The 12,119-nt window shown below is 55.6% G+C and overlaps 1 protein-coding gene across 3 annotated transcripts in view; it reads right to left on the bottom strand.

Moving 5' to 3' along the window:
• RGS10 (regulator of G-protein signaling 10) overlaps positions 1-12,119 on the bottom strand; it is a 27,977-nt gene that overhangs the window by 2,227 nt on the left and 13,631 nt on the right. For all 3 annotated transcript variants that reach the window (XM_005879672.2, XM_014550609.1, XM_014550608.1), the window contains one exon: positions 8,558-8,701. In XM_005879672.2, the coding sequence (XP_005879734.1) occupies positions 8,558-8,701 (144 nt within the window). The remainder of the gene's footprint in view (positions 1-8,557; positions 8,702-12,119) is intronic.

Genomic DNA, 12,119 nt, shown 5'->3' with positions numbered 1-12,119 from the left:
GGGCGGCTCGGGCGCTGCTCCGTGGCTGGCAGACGCTTTCTGCCTCCAGGAGAGCCTGAGACCCAGGCTCCCTCAGCCAGCTCCAGGGCAGGGGCTGGGAGCTATGTACCAAGAGCATAAGGGCCACACCACCGTGGGCAGGTGTGCATGCCCGGGAAGTCCTACAGGCTGGGCTTCCACTCCAGGACCCTGGCCTGCCTCCTGGTATAGCTCCCGGCGCTGCAGTCACTGGGTGGCAGCGACAGCCCTGAGGCCGGACAGACGTGGAAAAGAAGAGATGTCACTCCCAGTGGCCGCCTTTTCTGAGGCTGTGAGCTGCCTGGTATCCCTGCACAGGGCCTTCAATGGCACGGCCACAGGCCCTCCTGGCACTGGCCTCGGGGCACATGGCCATGGGGCGCTCCGACCACACGGTCCATTGAGGGTGGTGCTCAGCAAAGACGGCTTAGAGGAGAGAGAACGCACCCAACAGTCTCTACCAGGGATGTGTAGCCAGCTGCGGCCCCAGCCTTATTGATCCCAGGGCAAATGGCGTGAGGGCGGCCCAATAAATACCCACCCGGCGAACGAACAGAAGCCGTCCAACACGCACAGAGGCTGGCGAAGTGCATCGGGTAGTGCCGACGCGCCGAGAGCGCCTTCCAACCGGGCACCGGGCAGCATGCGATGCTCATGTGATCTCACCAAAACCCCGTGAGAACCCAGATTACACAGAGGGAGGAACAGGGCCCAGTGGCTGGTGTACTCATCTGCTCTGCGGCCACGACGAGTCCCACAGACTGAGGGGTCAGGGGGTGGGGGTGGATCGTGTTCAACAACAGGGATGTCTTTCCTCGAAGTTCTGGAGGCTGGAAGTCCAAGGTCGGTTCTCCCGAGTCCTCGCTCTCTGGCTTGTAGACGGCTGTCTTCCCCCCATGTCCTGTGTGCGTCTGTGTCCTAATCTCTACTTGTAAGGACACCAGTTGACCTGGCTTGGAGCCCACCCCCAATGACCTCATTTAACCTTAAATTCCTCTTTGGAGACCCTCGCTCCAAACACAGTCACATTCTGAGGTGCCTGGGCTTGGGACTTCAACATATGAATCGGGGAGTCGGGGAGGGGGAGCATAATTCATTCCACACCAGTGAGCAAGAGACCAGAGGATGCAACACCGCAGTCCAGCCCTGGAGGCCACACTCCTCACCACTAGGCTGCACTGTCCCCCACACGGCGGACCAACAGGAAGTCTGTAAAGAGTTTAGCATGGAAAAGTAGATGTGAACGTTCAACGACTGGACACTAAATTTTTAAAATGCACTGAAAATAAACACAACGATCCCAAATATGCTCTTTACGAGTGTTTGTGAATACTTTGCAAAGTACATGATTAGCTAACCACTGCTGTACACCTGAAACTAATATAAAATAACATGGAATGCAAACTGTAATGAAAAAATAAATTTTATAAAAAAGGTGTTTGTGTACAAAGGAAATAAATATCTTCAAAGGTCAGTGTCGTGGATTAAACGGTGTCCCCCCCCCCAAATTCCTGTCCACCTGGAACTTCAGAATGTGACCTGACTTGGGAACAGGGGGGGTTGAGGATGCCGAGATGACAGCCTGGATTTAGGGAGGAGAGGACAGAGACACACGCAGAGGGAAGAAGGCCCCGGAAGACAGAGGCAGAGGCCGGAGTGACGCACCTACGAGCCAAGGAACGCCAGCAGCCACCAGAAACTAGGAAGAGGCAGGAAAGGAGTCTTCCCGCCCAGCTGGCGTGGCACAGGGGTTGAGCATCGACCTGTGAACCAGGGGGTCACGGTTTGATTCCCGGTCAGGGCACATGCCTGGGTTGTGGGCTCGATCCCCAGTGTGGGGCGTGCAGGAGGCAGCCAATCAATGATTCTCTCTCATCATTGATGTTTCTGTCTCTCTCCCTCTCCCTTCCTCTCTGAAATCAATAAAAATATATTTTTTAAAAATAAAAATCAATAAAAACATTTTTTTTAAAGGAGTTTTCCCTAGAGCCTTCTGAAGGGGTGCAGACCTCCTGACAACTTGATTTCGTACTTCTGGCCTCATGAGCTGTGAGAATAAATCTCTGTTTTAAGCAACTCAGTTTGTGACAACTTGTTATGACAGCCCTTGGAAACTAAATTATTGATTTCCCCTCACTCCTCAGTGAGCACAGAAAATGAGCTGGCCCTCAGGCTTCTAGAAGGTTCTATAAAACCAGGACACTCTGATGGGGGGAACTGGCCTCCCTGGGACTGGGCTGTGACCATCACCTGACCCACACGCCTCAGGTTGTCTGTGGGGCAGAGGAAACCGTGGCACCAAGTCTAGGACGGGGGTGAGGCTCCAGGTGGGCAGAGCGGCCGGCAGAGCAAGGAAGCAGCCAGTCCTGCCCAGGCAGCCGATGAGGCAGAAAACGCAAGTTGGCAGCTAAATTGCATTCCGCGCGTCTTTTTTTCCCCCCCCAAGACAGCTGTGGCTCAGCAGGTTTCGGGTTTTGGCAGCCCCACATGTGAGCTGCATGCCCAGACTGTAAACTGTTTGGCGTCGTTGCCTGGGGATGCAATCCTGCAGGCAGCTGGAGGTGGGAGCCTTCTGCCCACGTGCAGCTATGCACACAGCCCCACACCACCAGGTCATTGCACAGCCAAGGCGCCCCTCCCTCTCCGGACCCCTTCCAGTGGGGACTGGCTGGGACCTGCCTTTCCGTGGACCCCAACTTGAGAGTGTCCCGGATCTGCCGCTGCAGACAGGGACTCCCTCCCGGAGCCCTCCTCATCCACGTGGAGCGCGAGCTTTCCCAGCCTTGAACGCCCCTCGGTGAAGATTTCAACACTGTCCCAATTAAGCACATTTCAAGCCTAATAAATCTCCTACCACTTCTCAGAAGACAAGGACACTGGGTACAAGGAGGGGCAAATCAATCTGTTCATGCAAGTTTTATTAATGGGACTTCATGTTTGCTGCAAGAACTGGGTTTAGTTTTTATATTAAAAAATTGCTGAAAGGCCTTAGCCAGTTTGGCTCAGTGGATAGAGCATCGGTCTGCGGACCAAAGGGTCCTGGGTTCGATTCTGATCAAGGGCAGGTACCTAGGTTGCAGGCTCCTCCCTGGCCTGGGCCTTGGTCAGGGCTCCTGCAGGAGGCAGCCAATCGAAGTGTTTCTCTCACATTGATGTTTCTCTCTGTCTTTCCCTCTCTCTTCCACTCTCCCTAAAAACCAATGGGAGAAATATCCTCGGGTGGGGATTAACAACAACAAGAATTGCTGAAAGAAGGCGGCCAGCGCCCCTGTCTCCGGATTCTCTCTCCCCACACACCCAGACGGCAGACATGCTTTCAAATGCACACGGACAGACAGAAAGTGCAAAGAAAGCCCCTCTCCTACCGGCCTTCCAGCCTGGAGGTGAAGACCACCTCCCCCTCTTCTGAAGTGGGGATGGGGTGCATCCGGGAGAAGGTCTGTGGGCAGCTGGCCGAGAGCAGGTGAGGGCAGGCCTGTCCCGGAAGCTATGGTGGCCGGGACAATGCTCCCACTTCCCAGGCAGGCTCACCGGAGACGGACAAGGTGTGGGGGGATCAGAACTCCAGAAAGAGGCTGGATGTGGGTGGAGAGAGACCCCTGCTGGGGCAAAACCCCCTCACCGGCCGTGGGTCCTGGGCAGCCCCATTGGCGAGGGGGGGGGGGCGGGGGGCGCGGTGACAATTTGTTCACTTGTCCGGAGTCCATAATACTCCAATCCAAAGCCCAAATGACATTCTTTGTGCACAGGCAAAGGTATTTTATGTTTGCTTTCTGCCATGAGGAGGAGAGTTAAATGCTATTCTGATGCCTACCCCCTCTCTTCTTCCCCTGAACACCATTTCAAAGTTAAAAAAAAAAATCTCAAAGTCTTTGAGATACTGCCCTTCCCGCCCCGCCCCTCATAAGGCGAACAGCTGTGGGAGGCGCAGGGCGCCAACGTTCCTCGCATTTGAATGAAACCCCTTTCTGGCTCTGCACGTTGGAAAAGGCCTGTTTCTGGGCCGGATTGGACCATGGGGAGCGAGTGTCCACTGGCACCCGAAAGACGGAGGATTCCAGAATCCCCAGCTCCAGCTGCCACACAGACTTAGAGAAGCAGAGGGTGGGAGAGGACCCCCACCCCATGGCCCCGGGAGGCATGGCAGCCCCGCCCCCAGCTCCGGTCCTCACCAGCGGGTCCAACCCTTCCTGCTCCCGTCCATCTGAAACGTCTCGGTTCTGGGGAAATTCACAGAAATGCCGCTGCTAAAAGGGGCCCGCCCGGCGCACGGCCCTTCCTCTGCTCGGGATGTGGCCGGGCACCCACATCTCACAAGTCTTTCTAATTGTGTTTTAATTTTTTTTTAAGCATCAGAGGCCGAGGCTTCCTTTTCCGTGGAGACAGCACCTCCGCTCCGCCTTCCCCAGAGCAGACCCAGCACCAACCCCGAAGCCCGGGGAGGGCATCCTGGCAGCACTCAAAACCCGCCTCCCGTGCAGGCCCTGGGGGCCCTAAGCTTCCAGGGAGAGTGAGCACCTGCTCCCCTCAAGCCTGTCCTTCTCTTTCATGGCCCAACAAAGCAATGATCTCGAGTGGCTGTTTGCAACGACCTTGACCTTCCATCCTCTCCAATCTCCTTCCTGTTCCATTCAAACCAGAGGCTTCAGAGCAAGAGAGGTGTGTGAGCGGGTGCTGGGAAGCTTGTAGGAGCAGGATTTGGTTTTATATCTTTCGTGGGGCACAATACGGGCCACCGCGCAGCTTTCAAAGGGCTTCATTTTCAGAGCCGACTTCTATGAAACACTCACTCTGCTCACACAAGTTTTCCAAATAACAGAATTATAAACTTCTCTTAGCATCTTGACAAAAACTCATAGACACAGACAGCAGTATGGGGGGTTACCAGAGGGAAAGGGTTGGGGGGAGACAGTAAAGGGCTTGAGGGGCCAACTCTATGGTGACGGGAGGAGACCTCACTTGGGGTGCTGAACACACAATGCAATATAAAGATGACCTGTTAGGGAATTGTACACTTGAAACCTATATAATTTTATTAACCAACGTCACCCCAATAAGCCTAATTAAATACAGAATAATTTTTAAAAGTACATCATTTTGATGAAGTGCTTATTATAAATGTCCAACACGTTCTTCACAGAATGCACTGGCCACAGCTTAAGTTTTGCCTGACGCTTTGGGGTCATTAAGATCACTGACCCCGTCACCGCCCCGAGGCCCAGGGATGCCCCCCGTGCGGCGTGTGGGTGGGGGTCCCGGAGCTCGGGGGCTCCAGATCGCTGTGCTGTGCTTTGTGTTTAGTATCCATTTCTCTGCCCCCCCCCTCCCCCGCAGCTGTTGTCGATTTTGCCGCCCGTCTCCCCACAGCCTCTACCAGCGTTTCCAATCTATTGCGGACTGAAGCCCCAGAGCCTGATGGAACTGTGTGTAAACCACGAACGAACAGGACCCGAGCGGGGACCCCCAACAGGAGAAGATGCACGGAGGGGGGCTCGTCTCACCCGATGCTCGGGGAGGACTTTCCCATCCTTCTAGGTCCCGGCTGTGCCCCAAAGTCCACGCTGCCCCATCAGCCGCCTCCAGAGCACAGAGCACCGCCCACTGTAACAGAAGTGGGGCGGGGGGGGGGGGGCTGAGGTCACCAGGAGCTGGGGACTCCTGGGCACCAAGCTGCCTGCTCAGACAGCTCCGAGACAGGGCAGCCATCGGGGATGCACGCAGCCAAAGCCACGGAGCTGGTTCTCCTGTGGTGCCCAACCGGCTCCCCTCAGCTCCAAACTCCCTCGCTCAGGACACCCGGGCTCTGGTGGGGGCCTTCAGGGAGCAGAGACCCACAGAGCGTGCTGAGCACACGCTTTGACGGTTACCAGGCCCCCGACAGGCGGAGTTTTCTGAGGCAAAACAGCACCCAGAGGCCCTTCAGAGGGACTCGCTGTGGCATCAGCTCAGATTCCCACCCCTTGTCGTCAGCCAAGTGAGCCTCAGAGAGACAGCGAGGGCCTCTCTCTCCCGCTCAGAGACTGACTTTTAACAACAGGGTATAAAAGTACTTCCTTTTCTCTCTCTCTTTTTTTTCCCCTTTAAGCCCTGGCCTGTCCCTTGGCAGACAGGCAACAAAAGGTAGCATTTGTTAACCATAAATAGTGGATTCAAAGTCCTTTCTTTCTGTAAAGTAGTTTGAACTAAAAGAGTTGGGCCGTATTTGTGATATGGGTGCATGGATGCATTTGTAGGAAGAAGGACGGAAGTCTAGTGACCCGATGCTAGTTAGGGGTCCTGTCCATGTATGAAATAATGATTCTTTGTCGGTGTTGTTGAGCACGTATGACTTTTATAGTTTGCATGGATGCATTTGTAGGAAGAAGGACGGAAGTCTAGCGACCCAATGCTAGTTAGGGGTCCTGTCCAGGTATGAAATAATGATTCTTTGTCGGTGTTGTTGTTGAGCACGTATGACTTTTATAGTTAGGTAGATAAAAGTTATTTTTTAAACATTTTTCTCTTGTCACTTAGAAAGCTCTTCCTCTGTCCCTTGTGCGCCTCCTTTCTGTGCCAGCAAAGTGCCCCACGTATGACTCTAGTGCAGTGGTTCTCAACCTTCCTCATGCCGCGACCCTTTAATACAGTTCCTCATGTTGTGGTGACCCCCAACCATAAAATTATTTTCGTTGCTACTTCATAACTGTAATGTTGCTACTGTTATGAATCGTCATGTAAATATCTGATATGCAGGATGTATTTAGGCGACCCCTGTGAAAGGGTCGTTCGACCCCCAAAGGGGTCGTGACCCACAGGTTGAGAACCGCTGCTCTAGTGGGTGTGGCTGGGTCCCCCGGAGCATAGAGGGGCATCAGCCCGTCTCCCTCCCTGTTCCTCCCTTGGGGTCTGCAGCCGGGAAGGGGGCCTGTACTGACAAGGCCTTCCCAACCCCTCTGCTCCAGCTGGTCTCCTGGGCTTGGAGGAGCAGCGACAGGCTGCCCGTGAATGCAGCAGAGGGTGGCCTGTGAAAGCAGGTGTGACTTTGTGCCATGAAACCATTTAGCACCCCTGAACCCTGCTTCTTCATCATCAAAGTGGGAGTAATACTCCCTGGCGATGCAGTGGGTGCAGCATGCCCAGTGGGCATCAGGCACACAGGGCACCCCTGAAGAGCAGATACTGTGATTCGTGGAAATGCTTAGAACTCAGGGGCTTCAGTACAGTTCTCAACCCTGGCAGCACTTTAAAATACAACAGGAAACCTTGAAAAGACTGCGGTCCCGGTGGGGCAGACATCCTCGTGCAGCTAGAGCCACAAAATAATTGCCTTTGGGTCAGACATTTCACTTCCTTTCCCTCCACAAACCCATACGCATGGCGTCCTTCCCACTGACTCAAAATCACCACCTCCAGGAGGCCCTCGGCAAGTCCCCCGTGCGCACTGGGTTCCTTCAACACCCACATTTGATTCGGAATTCAGGGAAGTTTGCACTTGCCACTGTGTCGATTGGAAAACATCCGCCAGCTACCTCTCGCGTGTGCATTTGTTTTCTATCTGATGGCTGCTGGGGCAGGCATGCTATGGGCTCTGTGCACACTTACACAAAGGCCGGCCCTGGAGGGACCAGTGGTCCTCAAAGTGCAGTCCCAGGACGGGCAGCATCGCCATCCGTCAACTGGGGCCTTGTTGGGAGGGCAACGTCTCATCCCGCCTGGGACCATCGCATCTGAAACAGTTCTCGCAGGCGATGGGGACCGCGTCTGCCTGAACAGCCCTCCAGGTGGCTCCGGGCGTGCTCAGATGGAGGACTGCTGAGTCAGGCTAAAAGCTAGTCTCCAGCTGTGTGCCACGGAAGGCCTTCGCTTCCCCAGTGAGAACAGGGCCAGCAGAAGTCAGAAACCTGTGCCCCAGGTGTGCGTAACGTTTCACAAGGACGGGGCGCGCTACGGAGCCACCTCTGCAAGCCCGTGTCTGTGAAAACCCCTGGGGTGCACTTTCACCCCATTGCCCATGACCATGGCGTTCCTCATAGGAGAATTTTCCAGAAAACCAACTTGCCCCTTCTAGGTCTATTTTAAACCTGATTATTCCTGCTTTACGTGGAACACGTATGCTGCCAGATAGTAGCCCTTCATTATAACTCAGGGGCCTCATTACGAACTAGCTTACGGTACTGGGCCGCCTGGCGTAGGTGATGATGTTTGGACATTTGCACACAAAAACAGCCCCAGGTTCCCAGGCATTCTGAGTCTTTGTGCTCGCTTTCTAGAATTTTCTGTCTGCGCCTACCTTCAGCGGGTATCACAGGGTGCTTCCTCAGTGTGGATGCCTCAAACAGCCCCAGCCTCCCTTCTGACCTGCGTTGAGAAGACAGATCACCCTGCCGGTTCACACGGTGTGTAGACCAGAGCACACAGGCGTGGGGAGCCGCCTGGGGGTTAATCCCGAGCCTGGCTTTCCAGGCCTCTGCGCTCTGCCAGCCGCGGCTCCTCCTCCACGTGCCCGGCTGCGGAGACACGGCGGCTTCCAGTCATGGCGCAGGCAAGGAGGTCAGGTTACCTGGTCCTGGAGCTTCTGGAACATCAGGGGGTGCGGTTCTTCCAGGATCTTCTCGTTGAGCCGGGACTGCCCCTCGACGTTGACTTGTGACGAGGCCTTGCTGGACAGGAAGGTCATGTAGATCTCCTTGGCCTTTTCCTGCATCTGTGGGAGACACACAGCACCTGTTCGCGGTGAGCTCAGCCCTTCCCGGCCTGAGCCCAGCTCTCCCCTCCGGCCTGGCCTGGGGGCTCTGCCTGCTGCTCCATCTCCTGTCACAGAACAGCTCCCCTACCCACTTGGAAACGGTGACAGGACGGATCCTGGCCCACAGTGGTGACATTTGGTACCATTCAGGGCGTCCTGTGAATTCTCCCAATTAAGGACTTAAGGACTCAAGGCCGGGGAGGGAGGGGATGGATGAAGGGGGTCCTAAGATATGGTGACGGGAGAAGATCTGACTTGGGATGGTGGGCACACAGTGCAATTTACAGATCTCCTAACATAGAAACCCACACCTGAAACCTGTATGTTCATAGTAGCCAATGTCACCCCAATCAATTTAATTTAAAAAAGAGGAGAAAAAATAAAGGACTTCTGGGAACATTGTTCAGGCATAACAAGCAATGAAGTCCTGGCACGTGCACAGCGTGGGTGACCTTGAAACATCATGCTAACTGCAAGCAACCAGACAGGAAAGGCCACATATTGAGTGATTCCATTCATCTGAAACACGAGAACCCATGGAGACAGAACATGAGGGGTTTCCCAGGGCTGGGGGCAGGGGAGAGGGGAGTGACTGCTTCATAGGCAAGGGGTTTCGGGTTGGGTTGATGAGAAATTCTGGAACTGGGTAGTGGTGACGGCTGTATAAGACTATGAGTGCACTTAAGGCCACTGAACTATACACTTCATTTTATTTTCAATATATTTTTATTGATGTCAGAGAGGAAGGGAGAGGCAAAGAGGGATAGAAACATCAATGATGAGAGAAAATCACTGATCGCCTGCCTCTGCATGCCCCCTCCCGCCCCCTTGCACTGGGGATTGAGCCTGCAGCCCGGGCATGTGCCCTGACCAGGAATCGAACTGTGATCTGGTTCATAGGTTGATGCTCAACCACGGAGCCACGCCCGCCAGGCTGAACTGTACACTTTAAAATGGTTAAAATGATAAAAACGAGAGCCCTAAAAAATGGCTAAAATGGTAAAATTTTACGTGCATTTTACCACAATTAAAAAAAAAATCAGGGGCCAGGAGAGCGCCCAGCTGATCCCAGGAGCCCGCAGGAGCCTGAGGACCATGCGCTCCAAAGCCTTGCATTTCGGCTCAGCCCCTGCCTGCGGGATGCATCATCCCCTCCGGGGTGCTCAGCGTGTCAGCCTCCCCTGCACGGTGCTGCTTCCAGGTCATGGGTGTGAGCAGGAGCGAGGGAGAGAGCACTCACTGGCCGCCCTGCGTCCCAAGGGCAGTCCTTCTGGGAAGCACTGGCCGTTGAAAGGCCTGGAGGCGGATGGGGCAAGGTGCGCCCGTCTAATGCACTGGCAGCCAACCCTGGCTGGCGCAGGGACACGCTCACCCTAAGTGCTTTGTCTTAAAAACAGCCTCGCCCGGCGGGCGTGGCTGAGAGATTGAGCGTGGACCCATGAGCCAGGAGGTCAGGGTTCGATTCCTGGTCAAGGGCACGTGCCCAGGTTTCAGACTCGATCCCCAGTAGGGGGCGTGCAGGAGGCAGAGGTTCAGTGATTCTCTCTCATCAGTGATGTGTCTCTCTCGCTCTTCCTCTCTCTGAAATCAATACACATATATTTTTAAAAAACTAACGAACAGAAACCCGGCCTGCCTCCTTGCTGGGCTGCAGAAGGAAGCCTGGTCTTCGGGGCGTCCCCGGAGGGCTCTCCGCCCTTAGAACCAGGAAAGTGCCTGTACTCAGCCTCAGGGCAGCACACAGGGGGGCTGTGTCTTTAAACATTAAAGCCTGAAGTATCACTTCACCCCAGGGAGGAGCCAGACCATAAATGTCTCAGAAATGCAGCCGGAGCTACGCTCTGTGGGGGGAGCGAGGGGCTTGAGAGGCCTGCCAATTGCCACTCTCCCCAAAGAACCCCCAGCCTGTGAAACCCTTTGGCCTCATGGAAAACACCAGACCTGGTGTTAAAGTAGAAAAGCAGTCCTTTAACTTATTTGGGGTCCAAGGACAAGTTGACAAAAGGCCCGAGAAGCCGAGGCCTGACCGCCTCCTGCCCCAGAAAGACTGCCCAGGCGGAGGTCGCCACCTGAGGCCCCGGGGTCGGTTCGTCAGTACCAAGCCCAGCGACAGGAGCCTCTTATAATCAACATGGCTGGTCAAACGGACAAGTCGGGCCCACGATCCAGATCCGGGTCGGGCAGCACCTTGGGGCTGTTTGCCTCTCAGAGACCCACCCGCTCCATGCAGCCGCGAGCCTCCCTCCCGCTGCCCCCCTTCTCCCAGGAACGAACATTTTGGGGAAACTTCTGCCTGTTTCCTGTTTCCTGCTTCCTGAAAGTGTCAGCCAGTCAGAGGAACAGACTCCGTGCAAAGCGCTGGAGGCAGGAACCACTTCGGGCCTCCCCTCCCCCTTGAACAGTCTCTCTCTCTCTCTCTCTCTCTCTCACACACACACACACACACACACACACACACACACACACGCACACACACACGTTTCCAGATGAGCCCAGGCTGTCTGGGTGGCTCTGAAAAGACGTGGAATGAATCAGTAGCTTGAGGCGTAAAGGAGGGGGTGTGAGGAGCCCGGAGGAGAGGAAGCAGGCTCGGGCCTGCTCACACACACACACACACACACACACACACACACACACACACACGTTTCCAGATGAGCCCAGGCTGTCTGCGTGGCTCTGAAAAGACGTGGAATGAATCAGTAGCTTGAGGCGTAAAGGAGGGGGTGTGAGGAGCCCGGAGGAGAGGAAGCAGGCTCTGGGGGGCCTGCTCTCACCCCCTGCCCATCCCCAGCCCCCCTTCCCGAGTGTCTGTGGGTCCCCGCGCCCCCGCAGCGGCTGAGCTTATCTGGCCGGGTAGGAAGCGTGACTGGGAAGGGAAACCCTGACGCGGCGACCGCAGGCCAGTCATGGGGAGGCCGCTGCCCACCCGCCGGCGCTGAACAGAAAGAGGAACCTGCGTCTCGAGATACTCTGGTGGGTTTCCCAGAGCCTGGAACCCTATTCTGGCTTCTGTCGGGATCGGAGCAGACAACGTCCACCACAGGCGGGGTCCCGGGCCTGCGACCCTGGGTGTGACCTGGAGGATGGCCCTTCTCCTCTCCTGCCCCCTGTGGAGGGCATCCCACCCTGCCCCAGAAGGTGCTGGAAAAGGACCCTGCCTGGGCCACGCCAGGACTCCCGGCATCAGCGCGGGGACTGCCTGTGGGGGCGTTCGCACCCAGGGGGGCTCTTCCCAGACACCCCATGAGCCTGGGCATCAGCCCACGGTGCCCAGGCAGCCTCTGCTCCCACAGCACACATGCTGGAGAAGCAAGTTCCCTTCCATCAGCCTGAACAGTCACCCCCTCCAGGAGGGGCCAAGACACAGGTCCTGCCC

Source organism: Myotis brandtii, unplaced genomic scaffold (genome assembly GCF_000412655.1).
Source record: "Myotis brandtii unplaced genomic scaffold, ASM41265v1 scaffold604, whole genome shotgun sequence".
NCBI lineage: Eukaryota > Metazoa > Chordata > Mammalia > Chiroptera > Vespertilionidae > Myotis > Myotis brandtii.
This window is presented reverse-complemented; position numbering and strand designations above follow the sequence as displayed.